Source organism: Platichthys flesus, chromosome 5 (genome assembly GCF_949316205.1).
Source record: "Platichthys flesus chromosome 5, fPlaFle2.1, whole genome shotgun sequence".
In the NCBI taxonomy this organism is placed as follows: Eukaryota; Metazoa; Chordata; class Actinopteri; order Pleuronectiformes; family Pleuronectidae; genus Platichthys; species Platichthys flesus.
In genome coordinates, this window is record NC_084949.1 from 25,264,935 (window position 1) to 25,287,871 (window position 22,937).

The following is a 22,937-nucleotide window of genomic DNA, read 5'->3' on the forward strand; positions in this document are numbered from 1 at the left end:
CACATGATCATTTAATAATCTCTCGGTTGTGGTGCAGCAGTGTGTTTCACCAAAGTTACCATGTGAGGTGTGAGTGTACATCCCAGCCAGTGGGGCAGCCGTCCTCCTCCTCAATCAATAATTCACCTGGCCCGGGTCATATCGATGGCACCCGCTCGCTCTCCTCTTCCCCTTCCTCACCCGTTCACTCTTTCCATGAGAGCTGCTGCTGACAGGGGGCTCGAGGGGAACATCCACAAATGAAAACTGGGAGCGAGAGAGAGGGAGGACGGCACCGCTGTTCGATTTCCTGCCCGAAGACGCTGATGCACCCAGGACCAGAAACCACACCTGAGGAGGCTTGAATGGGATTCAGACTCTTCACAGAAGATTCCTTCTGTCTCTGACGTTCGGGTTTCAAGACTTTTATCTTTGAGAGAAGTTTATATTATATCTGCAGGATGTCAGGAGCCGGTAGTGACCAGCTGCACAGATCCACTCTAACTGTCTATTCGGTGAGTTTGTATTAATGTTCACTATCTAGTTTCATGTATAAGTCACATGGGCTGTTAAACATTATTCTTCATCGGCATGTTGGTCTGTTCATGTGCATTTATGTCTGTGTGTGTCTGTGTGTGTGTGTGTGTGTGTGTGTGTGTGTGTGTGTGTGTTTGCAGAACCTGATGGAGCACTTCAATCCGGGACTCCAGAAGCTCGTTGCTCTAGGAAACAGCTACGTCAAAGCTTTTCAAGGTGAGTGAGCGTCCTGAGTGACCGGCTGTGTGGTTCAATTACAGTGTGTGTGTGTTTGTTTGTGTCTGAATGTGCACGTGTGTATCAGACATTCTATTACATATATTGTCATTTACACACACTAATATAATGTGTTAGAAAAGGCCTTTTTTGACTTTTGATCCTGCACGTTGGTAACAGAAGATGTATTCTATATTTTCTAATGATATAATCAGCAACGTGTTGTTGTGTTTATGTGGTACGTACCAGAATAAGAAAATATTATCCGGACAATTTACTGTAAAAATACTTTCCATGGTGATGTCAGTGGAATCAGAGCGGTGGAAGAGGATTTAACTGAAATCGCTGAGACACAGGTTGTGACAGGAGACAAGGGAACTCTGACAAGAAGGTCATGACCCGTCTGTCACATGATCCTCAGTGTCTGTGACTCATTATGAGCACTTCACCTTATTTCTACTGCAGTGGTTTTAGTTCTTGAACGAGAACACGTTATTATTTTCCTTAAGTCACTGGACATGTCTGAGGTGAAAAGTGATATATTTAGGAGAGCTGGATGATATGGCAAAGAATTATATCCAGATTACAATGTTCCCATCAGAAGATATCTATGATTATCACATTGTTATTTCTTTTAAGTTTAAAGTTTAAAGACAGATTTTTTTCTTCAGAGTGAAGGTTGTGTTTTTAAACTCTTCTTAACGAGCAGAGAATGATTTAACAAATATATCAATTATGTGTTTTTTGCATTATATCGCTATATATTAAATTGTTTTGTATCGATGAATATTATAATATCATACTTCAGCAATGAAAACAACTTCTTTCTTTAAAACAAGATGTTCATCCCCACGTATTTGTCCGAGCTCACTTATCCTTTTGTGCTTCTCTGTGTGTGTTTGTGTCTTTGTGTGTGTGTGTGTGTGTGTGTGTGTGTGTGTGTGGGGGGGGGGTTAACATGTATCATTAATGCATCTCTGCCTGATAAAACCAGAGCAGGACGTCACGGCAGCGTGGTAAAACTACACCCATCTATAAACCACCTCTCACGTGTCAACACGCCGAGGCTTGTGTGAATGAAAGGATAGAAAATAGAACTGATGGTCTTAGGGTGGAGAAGTTTAACTGGTTAAAAGCTGTAAGTTGTGTATATTTTTGTGTATTTGCTTGTGTCCTGCAGCCTTAGCTGTCTGCAGCGAGGCCTACTTCAGCGCTGTGGCTAAGATGGGTGACCAGGCTCTGCACACGCTCTCATCTCGCTCTCTTGGTAAGTGTGTGTGTGTCTTCATAGATCGTACTTAACTATTGATCACATGGACCAAACGTCTCTTTGGTGAGGCAGCTGATGTCAGATGATACTGATGATGATGACGTTGGATTTAGCTGAAACTAACGTTTTTAGCAAATCCTCACCTTTGGTTGTTTCTCATGACGCAGTCCGGAGACGGAAACAGAATATTTATTGTGTTGTCTTGAGTTTTTTCAATATCTTGTTCCATGTCAGTAATCTGCTCTGCTGCTGTTCTTTGAGACAAATATGAAGATATATTTGATTCTGTGGAACCTTCACAAATTATCCCTTAAAATTAGGTTTCAGCTTTTTAGTTATTTGTTTTCTCACCACAATACGTCCCGTTTCTGTGTGTGTGTCCGTGTGTGTGTGTGTATGTGTGTGTCTGTGTGTGTTTTTCCACAAGCTTCACTTTCACTCCCACCCTGGATAGGTGCCAAAGCATTGTTAGCAGTAATTAGCAATGTGCTAGCTCCCTCCTTTTGGGTGTGTGTGGGCTCATGCATTAGTGCGAGAGGTTCTGCTCGGTCGGCTAACTGAGAAGGTCAGGGAGCCACAGCGTGACCTGGGGCCCTATAGAGTGACGGCCCCTGAATTATAGATGGGGACCGTCTTTCAGCTGCACCCAATTCATTAGTTCAACCAGAGTCCATCACCATAGACCAGACCAGTAGCACCAGTCGCACTTTCAAACCATTAACACAAGAGTTGGCTTGAGTTGAGTTGTGTTAAAGTTGTTTATCAAACTGCTATTTGTAATGGACACAAATTAAACAAAATGAGAGTTTTACCATTTTTTTGTACATGCAACAACATTTTCAGGTGAAATAATCCCATTAAAAACTGAATAGAACAAATATTATCCAAGCAATATTCCCATAACTGTTATTTTAAACTGAGGGAATTTGATGTGTGTGTCTGTTGACCTGGTTTTGTCTCAAACAGGGGACGTCCTGATCCAGATTTCAGACACACAAAGGAGACTCACTGCAGAGATGGAGGGTGTGGTCAGTGAAAGTCTTCTGTTAATTATGTTATTTCAATAAATGCAATTATAATAATTAATATGAATTGCATGAACGGACACACACATGTTTTCCCATTAGGTTTGGAATCAATTTGTTATTCGATGCTACAAAAACCATGTGAAACTTTGTAGGAGGAAGCTGAAATACATTGTTCATCTTTATACACATGGAAAAAACTGTAACCCAATTAATTAAAGAACAGATCTGCACACTGGGAATTGCACTTGTTAGCCTATGACCCTGAGATGACCCCTGACAGGGTTAATTCACCTCCTGATTAAAATCCATTGAGCCGTTCAGACCCTGGTGCTTGGTTGCAGTGGCTGTAGCGATGCCAATTAGCAACTGAGGACCCGGCAACATTTGCATATAGATCGATTTAAATTTAACAGTCCAGCCCATAATGTCAAGTTTCCATATCATCTCAGTTACATCCCAGCACCACTGTTTCTCTCCTTGCTACAGTTCCGATGGTTCCAGGTTGAGGTGCTTCAAGCCATGGAGAAGAACGTGAAGCTGGACGAGGAGTACATCGACGTAAGTTTAGAGGGAAAGGAAGATGTTTTTAAATTATCCTTCATGTCAACAATGAGGCAGCTGATGTATTTTACATCCTTCATCAACATTAACAGAGATTAAAGGTGGAGTTACTGATTGGATCATGATGGTTTGGCTCGTCTGCGGATTGTGTCCACGATATAAATGCAAATGTTGAATTAAGATTTCTTGAAATTGTATTATGACCACTCCTGAAAACTACCTTTAAATTGCAGAGAATTCAGGTTCTTCCTCAAACCATGCAGGAACACAAGTCCACAAGTTTAACCAAAAACTGTTTGTGGACAAACAAAGTGTCCACAGGTTCAGGAAAAGCTTATGTTCACCAGGTGAGCCTGTGTTGAATGGATCTGTGTCCTGTGCTGCAGGGGAGTCGCAGAGTTTACGAGCTGGAGGTGAGGAATCAGGCCGAGGCGCTGGAGAAACAGCTCAGACGAGGAGCTTTCAGGGACTCTCTGGTACACACACACACACACACACACACACACACACACACACACACACAGTCCAGCAGCAGTCCAGTTCATTTGTGCTTCATAGTTGTGTGTTTGTGTGTGTTTTAGGAGAACAGCGAGTACATGCTGTACCTGAGGCAGAGCCAGCAGGAGATCCTCAAGGAGGAGGAGAGGAGGTATCGCTTCCTGGCAGAGAAGCACTGTGGCCTCACTCAGTCACTTCTCTTCCTCATAAACAAGGTTCATGAACACACACCACACAACCACCACATGGTCCACGCAGAGCAGCAGCCGGCCTCCTGCTGTGGCCTGACTCACACAGGGACACCAGCAGCACAGAGCTAACTCTGGGTTTGTGTTCTCACGAGGCTGTCTCCTCCTAAAACGGTTTCCTGTGCTGATCAGATGCAGCTAAGTTCAGGCTAATCAGCTGCTTCAAGAATCTGAATGATCTGAAAGTGTCCAGAGGGGCTGTTGGTGAAAAGCAAATATCAGAGGAAGCTGCTGCAAAAATCTCCAGTCTCTCCTTCCAGCCCCTGTAGTAAAAACTCCGGAGAATGTCCAAATGAGCAAATGAATGTTCATCTCATGATGAAAGGAGGAGTCACACATGTAGATGACACAGACGAAGATATCCAGTTGTAAAGTCAACGAGATTTGAGAGTTTTTGGTGATTTGTGCCGACGCAGGTGTCGAACAGAACCCATGAATCTCTGCAGCTGAGTTTATACCTGATGTTCTGCCCTTGGCTGAACACAGTGGCTCTGATTGAAATGCATTCTTCAAATGTGAAAGGCAAACTCCAGAAAGTCCAGATGCAATTCTCACACATTTACATATCTGAGAAACGGATTTAATCAAACAGTAAACAAATGTTAACTCAAAATTATAAGAAAGAATTTGAAAAAATGCACTACAATGTCTCCTCATTAAATATGTTCTCATGAAAAAGGAGATTTGACCTCAGCAGCTGCTCTAACATATGATGTGAATATTCATATTTCCATTGACTTCCTTTTACAGGTATATAGTGGATTCTGTGATTATATATCTATAAGACAGCACAGATCACTGCCATACGATCTGTGCGATATCATGTTAATAGGTTGATTATCTGAAACTGTCTCAGTGTCCATCGTCTTATCTCCTGAAGAGTTTCTGTCTCATGAGGCTGAGACCTGATGAGTCGCTCTCCTCTCTCGACTGTTTGCAGACCGGTGGATCTCTTCAGCAAAAGGCCGACGGCTGGAAGGAGAAAGTGAACGAGACCAGAGGGTCCAGACCTCGCACGCCCACACACTTAGAACAAGAGGCACAGGTACCAGCACTTCACCTGCTTTAGTCAATTCTTCTTTTCCACAGGGACATTTAATGTTCAGTTATATCTCATATTAAGGTTCAGCACATTGTCATATAGGAGCAAGAGCAGTTTTTATCATCTGCACAAGGGAGAACAGGCCTTTAGTTAAAATGTTTATTATCAGATGATATCAGTGACATGTCTTTGTTTAGAATTAGCTTGTAAGAAGTCGTCTTTTTACTATTATAGACTTTAAAAAAGATAGACTCGGTGATGGATCACCTCCTAGTGGCTGGCTACAGTATAGGTCACAAACCCAGTCTCCTCCATGTTATTGAATGGGACATGCACCAAACTAAAAAAGGTTGAAATACATGTCAAATAAGATGTTTCTGTCAATTAAGGTAGTTCTTGTCACTTCTTTCAATTGTTCATGTTTCTGGTAAGTTTGGCTTTAATTAACTATGTGACATCAAAAGCACAAGATGGCGGAACCCGTATCTTGGCTTCATTTCTAGATACCGGGAGGAAGTTGAGAAGTGTCGTCCATCACTATTCACAGTCTGTGGTTCTAATAACATTTTTCTCAAGTTGGTTTACTTGGTTGTGATGCGTCTCCAGCTCCGAGGTTCAGTGAGCTCCCTGCTGCAGACTGTGGCCAGAGATGAGGACATGTCGTGGGCCAGGAGGGAGCAACAGGCGCTGGGCAGAGTGCCCTCTAGAGGTGGGAGGAATTCACTACTAATCACAGTACCTCTACATTGTCACATCAAAAATGAAAGTCAGGACAAACATCTCTTTCCCTGTTCCTCCTCCTCCACCTCCAGCACCGTCACCTCTGCCCAGCCGCTCCCGCTCCAGCTCGGTGGGTGAGTCCCTGGGTCTCGGGGGAGGCAGATCCATGAGAGCCCTGGTGTCTCACCCGTCCTCGTCCAACCCGAAGCTCCTGCCCTTCAACAGAGGGGAGACCGTCACCGTCCTGGTGCAGGAGCCGCGCAACGGCTGGTTGTACGGACGCACCGACAGCAGCCTGCGGTGGGTGGAGGAAAACAGAAAGGAGATTCTTACATTGGCATTGAATGATCTCTGGGCACAGCAACCGCAAGTTATCGTATCAGACTGCTGTGACAGTCCCTGAGGAACAACTTTCACTTTTTAGTCCTTATTATTGACGTGAGAGATAAATAAACGTATTCATTATTGACCTGGTGACAGGTTAATGGTCTTGTAAAGTAGAGAATAGGCTAAAGGGTGTTTTGTAACAGTGGAGTCGTTGGTATCGATCAGCTTCTCTACACAACTCATGGATCTAAGTGTCATTTTGTTAGTAAGGCTGTAAAACTAACTGTTTACTACTTGCAACTATGAAATAAATGTCTAGTGTTGTTTGCAGGTTTTTTATTTGACAAGAGAAACGTAGAATAAAACACCAGTTTGATTATTTAGAGCAGGAAATGGTGTACTGGTTGATTTCACTCTGTGCCGTCTCCTCCAGTCAGGGCTGGTTTCCTGCTGCCTATGTGGCGCCCATCGAAGATTTCTCCAACACTTTAGAAACAAGGTGAGAATCACATACATTTTATTCAGGGTATTCTATTTGTCGGAAACAACTCCCATCTGTTCCCTGTCTCATGTGAATCCTGTGTGTTCCCTCAGTGGCGGTTCCCTGAGAAGCCACAGTATGAACAATCTGCTGGATCCCACCGACACCTACCCGGAGCATTCGGAGAGCCAGAGCTACGGCGATGTCCCGCCCCCGGCCACGCCCAACCGCCGGGCTTCCGTGGACTTCCGGCCGATCTCTCCCCTCCCCGAGAAGAGGGCGGAGCCAGCGACGGAGAAGAGGCTGGGTCAGACGAAGAGCTACAACGAACAGCCGCCTCCTCAGCCGAGTCAGAACCTGAGGAGGAGCTCTGTGGATTTTCAGCCGATCTCCCCGCTCCCCGAGAGGAGGAGTGAATCTGATGTCCAGGTACCAGAGGATGAACACTGAGAAGAAATGGTTTATATTTTCCTGTTGTATATTAAATAACCCTGATACAGAAATCCTGGTTTATTGTTTGGGTTCTTCACATTGACAGTCCTCTCTTGTTTCAGGCCTTATCACCCCAGGGACCTGACAACCCTCTGTTTCCCAGGTAAATATCAACGTGTACGACTCGATTCCCTAAAAAACAACAACCTAGTTTTTATTTTCCTGGACTTAGTGAATACATTTGTATTAAATATTGCAGAATCAATTCTGTATCCGAAAAACCATCAAGTATCCATTCATGTGTCTTTACAGCGTGAACAAAAACCTGAACACACTTCGGGAAATTTCACACATCATAAAAATGATGATGGATAAAACAAGTGTCATATAGGCTATAAGGTTCCTTTGTTGCACTTGGTGGTTGAAGCAATATTATATTCGATTTTATTAAGTTATTCTCTTTTTCACACATTTCACAGTTTATCAAAAATTCAGTAGACAGATTCTTAAATGATTGATTTTCAGTTTCAGTCTTTAAAGATGCACAAAAGTTTAAATCAATAAGCCTTAAAACATATATTGTGAATATCCACCTCTGACTGGTGTTAGTTATCCAGCCTGTAGTGTGTGTGTGTGTGTGTTTGTGTGTGTGTGTGTGTGTGTGTGTGTGTGTGTGTGTGTCTGTGTGTGTGTGTGTGTGTATGTGTGTGTGTGTTCTTTCTGTGTGTCGTCAGAGAGCAGCTGAGCACATGAGGTCTTGTGTCACATCGTCCGTCATCCTCTCGTTTCAGAGGCACAAACCCGTTCGCCACAGTGAAGCTTCGCCCCACGACGACCAATGACAGATCTTCTCCTCGGATCACCTGACCCGGTGGGGTGTGTTACTGACGCTGCCGGATCGGGTTGTGGAGGCAGGACGTGCATTTTGTGTTGTTTCTTTGTAAAGTCGTCTCATCTGAGACGTGAAGCGGGCGGAGTCAGAAGAGCTGAGGTTCTGGTCCGGTATTAGACAAGATGAGGTTTTGTGACTGTAGTAAATCTTAATGGTGAAATATCAAAATCATAAAGTTTTATGTTGATTGGTGCTTGTTTCATTTCGTAATTTTTTGGAGGAAATACACTTATTATTATTAATAATATTAAGACCACTTCAAAAGAAAAACTATTCGAATATACATTTTATTCTCATTATATTGTGACTTCTTTTCCTTTATAAACTAAAACTAAATTCTGTTAATTACGACATTTTTTTCATTAAATCATGATTTTATTTTCATAAAATTACAATTTTTTTCTTTATATCTGTGTAATGTTCCAACTTATTTTGATTATGACTCTACTTTCATAATATTACGAATCTCTCGTTAAATAGCGTCTATATTAACATTAAATCATGTTATTGTTCTTACTTCTTTATTCTCGCAATATTACAACATTAATCTTGAAATCTTTCTCTTAAACGTGGCCCTGAGACTCTGCTGTTCTCAGATCTGACTGATAAATATGAAGCTACAGCCTCCAGCTGATATTAACACATGTTTATCTATTTTACTGAAGTTGATATTTGATGCTAACGCAGTATTTCTACTTGTGTGACTGACTCGTTTTGCGTTGTTCAGTGTATTTTAGTGAGTTGAATGTTGTGTGTCCACTGTGAGCAACACAAAGTAAAGACACAGTTATTACTCAACCTTTATTTATTATCATTTCTTACTCAGATCTTCTTCTTTTTTTATCCTTCACAGCTCATCTTATATTTCATATTTACTTAACTACATCATCTGATCGGAGGCAGGGAGAGAGGCGGAGGAGGTGAAAGAAGGGAGGAGGAGGAAGGGAGGAGGAGGAAGGGAAAGCGGAGATGAGGTGAGGTGAGGGAAGGTGGATGAGGAGGAGGAGGAGGAGGAGGAGTGGGAGGAAAGTGCACTGTTATGTGAACATCTAGAAGTAAAACCAATCAGACAAGATGCACAACCTGAAATACACAGAGGAAGAAGTCTTTATAACATCGACACCATCTACAGCACTAGCACCACTGGTTTTCAGACCACAAACTATCCTCATGAAATCATCAAGAACGATTCTGAAAATCCAAACAGCATGAGCGAGTGGATATGATAAATATATATATATATAAAAGATGACTCCTATGATGCCTGTGTGTTTCTCCTCATGGCGACTCCCTGTCGGCCGGGTTCCGCTCAGGTGTGGAAGAGAGCAGCTCCCGTGTGACTCCGTGCTCGGGGTACAAAGGGAGGTGACAGGAGTTAGGAGGGGGGGGGGGGGGTTGGCCGTTACAAAATATGAATGCAGGAATGAAGAGGAGGAGGAGGAGGAGGAGGAGGAGGAGGGAGGGAGGGAGGGGCTGTTCAGCTGTCCCCTACTCATGCACCAAGATCTCAAACTCTGGAAGAGAAAAGTTAAAATGTACAAAAGTTATGAGACAGAATCGACAGCTGAAAGGCAAATGATGGAAATATGATTTATTTCTATATTGTTAATGATCTCAATAGGTAGAAAAAAGGCCTTTTGACTTACACCTGAAATAGCTCAGGTGTAAATTATAGCATAATGCACAAAAGACTGTAAAGAGGGGAAGATAAGACCACTCCCCAAAAGTGAAGCCAACGCCTCCTCCATGTTAGTAAATGGGACATGGACCAAGCTTAAAAGCCAAAGTAGCAACAAGGTATTTTTTAACTCACTGATAAATGTTCAAACTTAAATTTTTCCCGAAAGTTTTGTTTTAATCAGTTATTTGATGATATAAAAACAAGATTCCTGGCTCGTGGGAGGAAGTGGAGACGTCTTGTTAATCTTAATCTACAGTCCTTGGTTTAAACAATAACCTGGAAGCACCTGAATGGAATGCAGCCGGGATCAGGTGCTTTTTGACAAGTCAAGATGTCTCTTAAAATGGTCTCGTGCCCAAAAATTATTACAATACACTGTTATGAGCCACACTGTTGCACTTCTTGCAAAACCCTCTCTACTTCATTTTTCCTCAGTCCCTATGACACGGCCCATCTGCTCTGGATATCCACTGGATCAGTCAATATTTATTAATTTGCGTCTAACAGATGCTCAGTTTATTTCTCTTTGACCAACTGTTTGCAAAGTTTTCAAAGATGCTACTTTTGTTCCCAGGCAACTTTCTGACCAAATGAAGTAAGTTAACTTCTCTGAACAGGTGTGGGGGTTTTCAGATTGTGTATTTTGTACAAAACAATATTACTTATTTACACGGTTGAAATTGCATTGTTTGGATTCGGCTTAAATCCTAAGTTGGATTCTGCTTTGCTGCAGAAATACAAGTCAGAATGTTGCCCTCTCCGGCTTCTACCTTTTCTTTAGTAATAAAATGTTTCATAAGCATCTTTCTCTCACCGTCGATGCCGATCTTGCCGTCTCCGTCCTTGTCCGCTGCTTTGAGGAATTCACTTGTCTCTGCGTCGGTCAGATCTCTGCCCTCCTTGGAAAAGCCCTTCAGGACGTACCTGCAGAGAACCATCCCTCACGGTGTTCAGTGTAAACATGACAGAGTACAGACTCCACACAAACTACTGGTTATCTAACTGTAGCCGTGTTGTGGTGTGTGTGTGTGTGTTTGTGTATTTCTGGGTCTTTGTGAATCCCTCACTTGAGCTCTTCCTCTTCGATGAAGCCGCTGCCGTCCACGTCCAGGACCCGGAAGACCTTCTTGACGTTCTCGGCCGACATGGCCCTCATCCCGACCATTTCAAAGAACTTTCTTGGATCAAACGTTTCTCCTTCAAAAGGCAAAAGGAGCAATGATACAAAGAGTGAAATCAAATCCAGCTGCACAGTCCTACACATTCAGAGCAGGATGGTGTGTGTTTGTGTGGATTGAACAACGTGTGTGCGTTCGCTGTGATTGTCGGTTTCACTTCTCGACGGTTACAGACCTTCAAAGGCTTGAAGAGCTCTCTTGATCTCCTCAGCTTTCAACAGATCTGTCATCGTCATCTTGTCAGCTGGAGAGAGAGAGAGAGACGGAGAGACGGAGAGAGAGGGTAAGAAATGACAGGATGAAAATATTCCAAAGAGTCGGGATCACAGGAGGTGGAGGGATCTGTGAGAAGTCGTTTAACTGATTCACTTTATTTTGCAAGTTGTGACAACACACAAGCACAATGATTTACTTCTTTAATGTGAAATCTCTCTCTCTAAACTTCTGGTTGTGTTATTTAGACATGAACACACAAGGTGTTGGCACTGTGATGGAAAAACATACAAATACCCCTGCTGTACAACATAGTGTGTATTAAGACACAGAACAATTTAAAAAACATACCAACAACATACAATATCTAAAGGCACTTTACATTACAAGCTCAAGTACGTGCCTAATTATATAGAAACCAGACATTCACACAATCTGCAAACATTGGTGAAAAAAGTACAAAATTATTATGTCTTTTAATTATTAATATGGCAAAAATCTGCATTTCCACCTCCAGTAACTCCTCACATGTATGTTAGTGTTTTCTCTGTGTGAGTTCTGCAGCTGTAAGGCATTTAACCTTTAACCTTTCCGGTGAAACCTTTGATATCACAGTGGAAAACCAAGCTTTGCATTATGAATATGAAGCTGTTGCTAAAATGTGACATGAATTTCCCCTTAAGGCTGAAAACTGAATGTGCCCTTAGCTGCAGTTCACAGAGGCAGCCTGCGGGGGTCAGTAGGTGTCACAGCTGAGCTGGAGTCTCTCTTGTGGCTTGTGGTGTTTCCAGCAGCTTCTGGAATCAAGTGTCCAGTTGTCGACGAACGTGTTTGTGTCTTAAAAGGACCTGAGCCCAGTGTGTGTGTTGTATTTGTGAGTGTGCATGTGTGTGAATGTGCCGTTCACAGGATAAGAGTCTGGCAGAACTGTGGCGTAGTTTCGATGGTTCCCCTCCAGGCTGCACTGTGTTAATCCCTTAAAAATACTCCACCTCCCTTAGTAAAGGACGAGTGAGAGTCATCCCTTTCTTTTCACCACAGGTCACATTGACACAGTCACACTGCACCACTCACACATATCTCTGTCAATCACACACTTTCACACGCAGTCGGAAGGAGCTGGGGATTGAACCACCGACCTTCCGATTCGACCTGCTCTCTGTCCCGAGTCACAGCTTCTTCGCTATAGTTCCCAACTTTCTCTCCACCTTTTACCGGAGGCGAAAGGCAGTTAGAGAAAATTTACTTGTGCTGAGCTGTTAAAACTTTTCCCCTGATGAGATAAAATCTAATGATTAAATGTAATGTCTCAAACTAATGTCTTTAAGTCTCAGGTTTTTATACTTTGGTTTGGTGGAGACAGAACAACAGTGGTTTGACTTCCCTGAGCCTCTTCCATGGTGCAGCTCATACACATGACCACTGTGAGGTTCTGTTCTAGCTCCACTGAGACTCTGAGTCTTTGTCTTTTCATTTGCTTTAAAAAACGAGCTCAGAATTTGCATCGTAAAGATTTTTTTCAGTCGTGAACTCTCAGTCAACTTCCCCTGAAGGAGGCAAGAGTTTCATATTTTGATGCGTGTGTCAACACGGTTTCAGATCAGAAGGAAATCGTTAGAGATCGTAACTCTGATAATAACACAGTGAGCTGTGAGTCATGCCACAGCAAGTGTATTATTAATAAAGTATATTTTATTAACTCAGGTAATCTCACTCGGCATCTGGCACTAGCTTGTTTCTTAAGAGCGGCCAACAGTAACAACAAGTTACAGTAAACAGTAAAATGCAAAAAGCCATTAGAGCAACACCTGCTCCCAACATGTTGTGTAACAAAAACACTGCAGAGAAGAAAACACAAAAAAATACAGCAGCATGAGGAGAATGTCAGAAATAAGGATCAACAGCAATATATATTTAACTCTGCAGAGTTTTCACCCCTGAGCGTTTGTTTGTGTGTAAGAGAAGACAACACAACAACTCCGGGACAGATAACAAGGGACTCTCCAGGTGATGCTGAATGGGTCAGTAACTGTGATATTTAGTTTTACACCATTTTCTTTAATAATAGTGCCTCTATATTTAAATTTAATTTTGTGTGAATGTGAATCAGCTTTTCACAGAACACTCTCAGTTTTCCTCCAGAATCACACGGCTACAAATATTGAATCACTCTGGTTTAAATGTTTATAAAACTAAAAAGGTATTTTACTAGGCTGCAGCATGGATGGATGGATGGATGGATGATGGATGGACGGATTGGTGGATGGATGGCTGGATGGATTGGTGGATGATGGAGGTAAGACGAGCATGTTGGTCAGGATGTCACAATAAGACTTGTATAGACCTCTTCCCCTCCTCTCAGTATTCTCTCCATCTTGTTTCTTTCTTTCTTTCTCTGCAGCGGTAACAATTCACCCACAGGCCTGTTAATAACACGGCTCTATCTAACTGCCCTCTTATCTCCACCCAGGCCTTCTCTCTCTCTCTCTCTTCTCTGCACGACCCTCTTCTTCTTCTTTATTTATTTTTCTGCACATCCGTCCTTCTTGCTCTTATCTGCTCTGATTTATTCGGTAATCTCTCCGTTATGGAGCCTGTGTCTTCCCTCTGCCACAGCTGTCTCTTTAAAATAAGTTTAGAGAAGCCTGGTTCCAGATAAGGAGGAAGAACCATTGAGGCTGACAGGTTGGTGCTGGTGCTTGTCCGGTTTATTTATCGATTTAATTTGCTTTAAATTCTTAATATTTATATTTAAATATTGGCCTGAGGTGAGAATGTGAGAGTGAGTGGTTGTTTGTCTCTGTGTGTTGAAGCAGTTCAGATTATGGATATAATATCTGAATTTACACATGCAGCATCTACATAAACATGTAAACACAAGCCTGTGCATGAAGGAGAGGAACTGAATATTTAGACTTGTAAATGTAAGAAACAAATACTTTTGATTCTATGTAGTGTAAAATTGAAAAGTAACCAATGTTCCTCCCTTTAAGTTTGGCTTCGATCGGACAAAGTTCGGAACAACCTGGAGAACAAGGTGGAACATTCCGGGAGGCAGCTGCTCTGAGAAGGCAGCTGCTCTGTGTGGTAGAGACCAAAACTGAGCTAAAAGTGAACGGAATTTATAAATATGAAGAAATACGGTTTAGACAGACAGAAAAGAGGAGATCTGGATGAATATGTCGACATCAGTTAATATCAGTTTATCTGTCTCATAGCTTTCTGAAATGATCCTGAGGGTCGTGTCAGAGGGTCAAACAACTTGAGGAGCTGTTTTCAGACATGTACCAGAGCACGACCCGCCCCTTCCATCTTGGACAGCAGGAGACAGCAGGAGAGCAGGACGCTGATTCTGAGGCCGTACGTCCTCCTCGCTCCGTCTTTCACCTCAAACAACCTCTTCCTTCATCTAATCCCTTTGCTGATTCCCCCCCTCACGACTCCTCCTCCTCCAGCTTCACTTAAATCTTAACTCCATCGACAAATTGCTCCTTCCTCTCTGCATGGGTCTTATCACCCATCGATCTCCATCCTGTGAGAGCTCTGACAGCCTGTGTCTCTGTCTGACTCTTATCTCTACTGAGGTGGTGTCGTGAATCATCTTGCTTCCAGTCAGAGAGATGAATGAAACTATGATCGGTGCATGTATGAGCGATAGGAGCCGTTACAAAGCTGCAGCCAGTTGAAGTAAAGGACATGAGACATATTTTATTTATTAAAACCCACTCTTGACTTTAACAGCTCTGGATACTGTTCAGCACCTTTGAGTTGATATTGGCAGTTTCTGTTTTTTATGCTTTCAACCGTAAAACTTTAATTTAATGTCAAATGTTTTTGAAATCGTGGACGATTATTATTTAATGGAGTCGTAGAACTTAACCACACAATATAATTTAATACACTGGTCTAGAAACTGTTCAGCAATGAAAAATCTTGCCTCACTGCTTTTGTCTCTTGTAACAAGTCTTCATATTAAAATGCTAAAAGAAATGTTTGCTTATCTTGTATTTGTTGACATAGAACTATATAACTAGACCTGTCATTAGACTTCAGAAAAAGAATTTCCAATATAGGGGGAGTTTCCATTCCCACAACTTCTAGGTATCTTAATTAATTGGGACCTTCGGATTGGTAGCCCCAAAACATGAAGAATTTGAAATTCCCAAATCTTGTGTTGTGAGGCTAACATGACCTTGACCTTGACCTTTGATCACCTGAATCTAATCAGTTTATCTGTGGGTCCAAATGAACGTTTGCACCAAATTTTAAGAAATTCCCTCAAGGTTTTCCTGAGATGCTGAGTTCACAAAACCAAAAACAGGTTTCATGAGGCCAAAGGGACCTGGACCACCGACTTCTCCCTCATCTTTCAGTGCAGGTGATCGTTTGTACCAATTTGAAATGTTCCCTGAAGGCGTTTGTGAGATATCAGGTTAAAGATATCAGGACGGACAGAACATACATTTAAAAGTACGTACAGACACACGGACGAGCAGAAGGCATTAAGCCTCTGGCCTCTGTCGTCGGTGCGGAGGAATAAAAACAAAACAGATTGCTCTTCTCTGCCTCTTCCTGCCCTGAGCTGACCCTCTGTTCTCTCAGCCTCCTGAGCTCTTTCTCCTCTGTTCAATTTCTCCTAATCAGCACTCTCCAGCTTCTGTATAACAATGATGGAGGGAGGAGAGGGAGGCGGGGAGAAGATGGAGAGATGCAGAGAAATACATATGATGTGATTATTTCAATGAAATGCTGAAATAATTGAGGAGCGTCAAGTCGGGAGTTTGTCAAGGAGGAGAGGGAGTCGGGCCGAGGCCGTTAGCGGGGCTAATGAAGGAGTCACAATGTGATTCACGTTAGAGAGAGGAGGATGAATAAAGGTGAGACGACGGAGGATGAGAGAGAATCAGAAAACGTGTTGTCGCTCGCCCTTATTTGATCTTTTAATGTCGTGGTTCACAGCTATAAAAACTCTGAAATGATCAAAAAAAGCCATAAACTCTCAAATGAAAAAATTAATGACACAGTTCAAAGTCAAATACACATTTAAACTGATGGTTATTGTCGAGAGTTGATGATTAAACATATATTAGATAAACATTGATTTAAATGAAAATTGTGAGGGAGGGAGGAAGAGAGTGACAACGAAAGAGTGAGAGTAGCTCACGATGTAACTGTAGGAGCGGATATAAAGAGTTACTGCTGTTATCTAAGTTATATCACAAGGCTGACATGTTATAAACTGCAAACAAACACACACACAAACACACACACACACATGCACGCCATCTTAAATTCATATACAGAGTCACAATCCACAGATTCTCTCTTTTGCACACTCTTGCTGAAATGCAACAGACTCCAGCAGCTGCTCGAAGATAAATAAAGAAAAATGTTTCTGAATTCGGTGGCTGGTGCTGGTTTGTTACAGAGGATCCATCTCAGGCTGCATGGAAATAGACATGGGGTCGATATGTCCACACACACACACACACACACAAACACACACACACACAGCCTCTTCTTTGCAGCTTCGTGCTCTATTGCACACCTTCTTGCACAGTCACACTGACACACATTTCACAGTCGTTACACAACAGACACACATATTCTCTCTCCACGTCTCTTTTCTCCGCTCGTTAAATCCTCGTGACATTCACCCCTGTCAGTCTGGGTGGAGACGTCTCCTCCAGGCCTGTTATCACCAAGCAGACAAAAGGAAGACGTGTAGCGTGAGAGCTGAGGGGGGGTGTTGTCTTTGGAGTGGTGAGTCGAGCCTGAACAGTGAATGTGACGTGTTGACATAAAGAACAAATGAACCTGCTGCTGTTCAGAGAGAGATACGAGAGAGATTAGAAAATATAAACACAGAACTGACAAGTTTATCTTCAGTTTAAAGGAGCTCTATGTATCTTTTACTGATCAGCAGCGCCCTCTGCAGTCACAGGTGGGGATTTATTCTTTAGGGCTTTGTGATGAAGTAGTTTTACAGTAATGCAACATGGATATTACCCATGATCCTCTGCTTCCTGAACTAGAAGAGCTGCTGCTGTAACTAATCCACCAAAGTCTTGAGAAGTTTCCTGCTGAATATTGGAGATAAATTCTGTTTTTTTAATAACTTCTGAGTCTTTTTAACTGATCTCAGTTCAGCTTCACTCTTCAACTTGCTGGAGCTGGTTGTGACGGTTGAAGCTGAGGAAACTTTCTCCATCTTCACAATCACTCAAACATCCAACTACTTTTTAAATCTACTGTTTTAAGATTAAAAACCAAGTCCTGCATCAAACCAACAAATAATAAATTTACTATATATTTCTGTCTCTGAAATTGAGTTAAATTAAATTAAAGGTACTTTGTTGACATGAAAGTTTCAAGAAACAACAAACTAAAGTGTCAGAATCAACAGAGGCAACAGAGAAAACTATCAAACAACATTAGATAAATTAATCATATGTTTATTGCGTGTGTGTGTGTTTGTGTTCCTCTGGTTGTGTCATGCAGCTAAGGCAGCACAATCCGCCCTTACTCCTTTGCCCTATCAGAGTATTTTTCATTTTGTGATGTTGTTTAGCTCATTTAACTTTTGATTTAATATCATTATTTTAAGTAAGTGCTCCTTGTTGCATTAGATGATTTACAGGAGGAAGTGTGTCTCTGTCTCAACCACACCCGTCCACCAGTGAAGTCACATGCTCCTCACTGTGCCTCTGATTTCTATCTTCATTCGTGGATGGATAACAATCTAATCTGATTTGGCCTCTAGGTTTTTTCTTTCCTACATGTCAAATATGTCTGTGTTATAAAACACTCGACTCCGGGCTCAGCTCTGTGGGTTGTGTCTCTGGATTTGAAGACGTCCAACGTGCTGAATTTAAGGTGTTTCAAAAATGTAATTGCTCTTTTCTTTCTTTTCTTTTGCCCCAAGTTGAAATCTGTAGAACATATTGACTACTGCCGAAGGATGCAGGGTCAAGACTGAGGTGTGTTTGTTTGTGTGTGTGTGTTTGTGTAGTAATGCTTTGTATGTGGAGAATGTGTACTTTCCTCTCTCAGTGGGATGAGAAGTGAGAGAGGAAAGAGTTGACATTGACCAATCAGGTGGAGGAGAAAGTTTCTCTCAATCCTCAGTGGATAATCACAACAATAGGTTTTCCCAGTGAAGAGCTTGTTCATAAGAATCAATGTGAATTCATTATAAGATATGAATCAGTAAAATTATGCAACTTGCAGCTGATGCTTTGTGTGACGGCAGAGAGTGAACTCTCACCTGGGAGAAGGTAGAACAGGTGGAACAAGACGTTTGAGTCATGCAACTCAGATTTAATCATTTTGCGAAATTTGGGCTTAATCCAAGTTTTGTAAGGTTTAGTTAAAACTTGAAAGAAGTTTTGATTAAAATTGAATTAAAACATAATGTCTGTGTCTTATTTGATTCATGAGTAGATGATTCCCATCGTGACTGATCCACAGACAACAAATAAAACAAATCTTAATAACAAAATCACTATGCACCCCCCCCCCCAGCTACAAAGAGAATGACTATGACAGAAATATCTTTAAGAAGTATTAATCTAATGTGTGCTTTTACTTTTTACTTTGGTCCATTTTCTCAAATATTGTACAGTTGGGTTTATGACCAAACCTGCAGCCAGCCACCAGGGGGCGATCATAACACTTCATGAGCTGTCAAGTCCTCCATATATTTAAAATTAATTTAAAATCAACTCTGCAGACACATGATGGGAACAAAGTGTTTGTATTTTTGTCACTGCAATATCAATGATTCATATTAGATTAAGTCCCTTCATATTTGTAATATTTTTTATATTCCTGTCCCTTAAGTATTGCATTTTACTTATTGTTACTTTTTGATTTCCTATTAGGACTCTTGCTGCTGTAACTCTGCACATTTCCCCTTTGTGGGAGTAATAACGGATTATCTTATCTTTTATTAACCCTACTATCATCTATAATTTCTTATATCTTCATTGTATCCTCTCAGCCTCAGGGGTCACGTGCCCTATCTGCTTCCTCTGCTCTTATTTTGGAGCTCTCTCTTCCTGCTGCTCGTTTCCGTTGTGTTGCTCCTGTTCTGCAGCTTTTCAGGTCTCAGTGTTCAGCCTGAAACAGTCGCGTGTGTCCGCGCACACAGCCCGATCTCCACAGTGTGTGAGCAGTCACAGCTGCAGGTTCTAGGATGCCTCTGCCGCAGCAGCTCCGGGACGAGAGGTGAGTGGGATGCACTGGTTTCACTGGTTCACTGGTGAACGAGCACTTTAACTTCTGAACTCTTTTGTAAAACTTTAGGGAATCTGCTTTCAATCAAAGGATGATGGTTGTTTTTGCTGCTTCTCATTTATAAATGTTGTCTGTCCAACAAATGAACAGATAAACACAATTTACAGCCTACATTCATTTATTAAATAATAATAATAACTTTATTTTTAGAGCACCGTGTGCCAAAAAGTCAAAAAGTGCTTTAGCACAAACAATATGAAAGCCACAGACACTCAGACTTAATAAGAATAAATAATAATAAAGATACAAATAACAAAAGTCATGATATGTATTTTTTAATCTTAAGAAGTTAAAGATAAACTTCTGCTCGTTTAATCTCTTCATCTCCTCTGGTTTTCAGTCTTTAGAATTCAGAATGGATCTCAGGCTGCGTCCTGGCTGTGAGATAACAGGTCTGAGACAGAGGCAGGCGCCCGTCCGGCTTTAAAAGTAAATAAAAGAGTTTTAAAATAAATCCTGAAACCACCAGGCAGCCAGGGCAAGGACACTTCTGAGGAAGACCAGTATAAAAGGAAAGACAATGGTCGAGGTGAGAGGAAACAAGGATGTGAGTGAGTTTTCAGGAGATAAAAGATTTAACCTTGTTTCCTAAATGATAAAAAAAAACAGCATAGCTCAACTTTCTTAATGTTGAAGTTCGAAGCTCCGGTTTCACCCAGATTTCCTGCTGAGGACTTAGTAAATGGTCAAGTTAAGATAAATTAATCCTATAATAATACTTTATTGATCCCTATGGGAGAAATGTGTGTGTTACAGCAGCTCCTCTAGAATAAACACTTAGAACTAAACAAAACTTTATCTGGACATTTAGACACAAACAGAGCCAGTGGTGTGAATCCTTCTAAAAGTATTTTAACTGATTAAAGTTTGTATTTTATGAACAAGTGTAAAACAAATAAAAACCATTGCCTGTTTGTGTTCCTCAGTGACTTCGACCAGTTGCCCGACAACGTCCCCATCAGCGCCACCATCGCTGATATCGAGGAGAAGAAAGGCTTCATCGACTACTTTGTGAGTCGGGAATCAAACACAAACTTCTACCCGGAGCTTTTGGGGACGGGTGTTATTCTCATTTCCGCCTCTTTGTCGTCTTTCAGAGATTCGTGATCGAGGTGAAGACGAAGGGAGGAAGCAAGTATCTGATCTACAGGAGGTACCGAGAGTTCTTCAACCTGCACCAGGTGCTGGAGGCCAGGTACTCTCCTGAAGACCCAGAGAAACCTACTGCCAACACCTGCGTCCTGCCGTCTCTCCCAGGTGAGTGTGTGTCCAGCTGACAACTGCACACACACACACACACACACACACACTCCCACAGGCACACACACAAACACACGTCATAATATTCAACCCGGTGTCAGGTTTCACATTGTTCAAATACTGAACATGTTTTTCATCCGTGAACACACGGTTCAAAGAGAAGTTCTTCATCATGATGTGTGATTCTGGATTCTGTCCTTTCTGATCTGACAGGAAATGTCTGTGTGAAGTCACAGTCTCCGATTTCAAATGTTTATTATTCTCCTGAAAACATGACATGAGCCCGAGGCTTCAGAGTTAAGTTCATTAAGATGAACTGAGATAAATATTTGCTCTAAAAGTCTTGACACAAGTGAAAATCGGCGACTCTGATTGTAATCTACCATGAGCAGAGTGTTTTCATGGTTAAATAAAGATGGACGACATGACACCTCCCTGAAAGTGAAGCCAATGTGCCTCTATCGCCTCCTGGTGGCCGGCTGCAGTATAGCTCTGTCCCCCGATGGCCTCCGGTGCTCGGTGGTGGCGCCTGCATCTGGGATATTTCTGCTTCATATTGCACAGTAGTAGGCAGTGGAGATGAGTCACCCAGCTTTATTTATAGTCTCTGGCTTTAAAATGTCAGATGTGGCTCTGTTTGGATTCTGAGTTTGTATTGTATCTTATCACCTAGGTGATGGGATGGCAATAGCTCTGTTTCGACCAATCAGGAGCAAGCCAGCACACTTCCTCTTCTTATTTGATTTGTCCCCGGCCGTCATGAAGCAACACTCGTCCACCGACTCACACACTTGCACAACTTTGAGCCATTTCTGGCCTGAACTCTGTGGTTTGATCTGAGTCTGATGAAAGTGACTCAACGGGCTCACAAGTCCAGGAAGTTCCAATAAAGCTGTTTTTATTGTTAAATTAATAATAATAATAATAATAATGATAATAGCTCCATTGAATTGGTCATTTAGATCCTTGATTGAAAGTGTTGTGATTTAGTTTACAGACTGTAGATGTGAGTGGGCGACTCCTCTGTGGTGTCACAGTGATCTCCTGGAGAATCAGCTGCTGATCCACTGCAGAGTGAAAACTGTTCTTTTCTGCAGCGTTTCTGCCCAATCGGTTTTGAACCTTCACCCTCGAATGCAAACTGCCTCCTCTCTGCTTCGTGCACACGGAGAGGAACCGACTGGGGGGGGTGGTGACAGCTGTTTTCACGCTGGCAGAAGAACTGAAACCCTGAAACAGATCCACTGTGTTGGACATAGAGTTGATCATAAATCCTCCGCCCTCCTCTTCTGTGTTTGAGTTTCACAGGAGTTAGATGTGATGGATGTTCTTCATAATCCCAAAACACATCAGTTGTAGTTGAAATAAGTTTAATTACTGTCGCAGCTCTTCACAGATCCGATTACAATTTCATCCAATTTCATTCCAGACCCACTCCTTCATGAATCCAGCTCTGTTCAAGCCACAGGGGGAAAGTGACGGCTTGTTTCAGGCTCATGTTTCTGCATCATAATGTGAAGCTTGAGATCTAAAGGCTGAGATATCATCCATCTGAAGGTGCAACGAAATATTAATCAAATTGAACTTTAATAAGTTTGATGAGTGAGTGTTCACATCTCAACAAATGTGCAAACTTCCCTCCGTTAACCTCAGTGAACGTTCATCTCTCCTCTTGTCGTTGTTGCCAAACCTTCTTCTGCAACTTCAATTCGATTTCACAATCATCATCTTTCAACTTTCAACATTTGAACACTGCAAGATGTTAATTGGACTCAGGGGAAACTGTTGGGCCACGATGGAGGTTTTATGTTCTACTTTTTAAGGTCAAATCCGCCTGAAGAAGAAGTTTGAGTAGCTCTACCTCTAGAGCGTCCGTCCAACATGATGCAAACAGCATGGAGCTAACTTTAGTGACTCCTTTGTTCCCCCTCCGGTTCACGAGCATAACTTTTGATTTATGTCGAGCTGAAGGATCTCTACATATTGACCCATAAGGGAATTTAAAGCAGGCTGTGCCTTTTTATACTAAAGAGAAAACCATGATTTGTAAATCCAGAACAATAAACTGGTTCAAAA

The 22,937-nt window shown here is 42.0% G+C and overlaps 3 protein-coding genes across 3 annotated transcripts in view; 2 read left to right on the forward strand and 1 right to left on the reverse strand.

The window, feature by feature from the left end:
* Positions 1-9,029, forward strand: baiap2l2b (BAR/IMD domain containing adaptor protein 2 like 2b). The gene is made up of 14 exons (XM_062387438.1): positions 1-494; positions 657-732; positions 1,913-1,999; positions 2,969-3,030; positions 3,517-3,588; positions 3,978-4,067; positions 4,173-4,304; positions 5,278-5,382; positions 5,986-6,088; positions 6,192-6,399; positions 6,860-6,925; positions 7,021-7,336; positions 7,462-7,502; positions 8,131-9,029. Exons 1-14 carry the CDS (start codon positions 441-443, stop codon positions 8,204-8,206), a joined length of 1,488 nt encoding a protein of 495 aa, XP_062243422.1. The 5' UTR covers positions 1-440; the 3' UTR covers positions 8,207-9,029.
* LOC133953509 (parvalbumin alpha-like) overlaps positions 9,019-22,937 on the reverse strand; it is a 26,729-nt gene continuing 12,810 nt past the window's right edge. Inside the window, exons 2-5 of the mRNA XM_062387437.1 lie at positions 11,266-11,334; positions 10,980-11,109; positions 10,727-10,836; positions 9,019-9,745 (exon numbers count right to left, since the gene is read on the reverse strand). Coding sequence (XP_062243421.1) covers positions 9,720-9,745; positions 10,727-10,836; positions 10,980-11,109; positions 11,266-11,326 — 327 coding nt within the window. The 5' untranslated portion in view covers positions 11,327-11,334 and the 3' untranslated portion in view covers positions 9,019-9,719. The remainder of the gene's footprint in view (positions 9,746-10,726; positions 10,837-10,979; positions 11,110-11,265; positions 11,335-22,937) is intronic.
* The window catches only part of ncf4 (neutrophil cytosolic factor 4), a 23,060-nt gene continuing 19,518 nt past the window's right edge, over positions 19,396-22,937 (forward strand). The window contains exons 1-3 of the mRNA XM_062387436.1: positions 19,396-19,532; positions 20,528-20,612; positions 20,699-20,858. Coding sequence (XP_062243420.1) covers positions 19,501-19,532; positions 20,528-20,612; positions 20,699-20,858 — 277 coding nt within the window. The 5' untranslated portion in view covers positions 19,396-19,500. The remainder of the gene's footprint in view (positions 19,533-20,527; positions 20,613-20,698; positions 20,859-22,937) is intronic.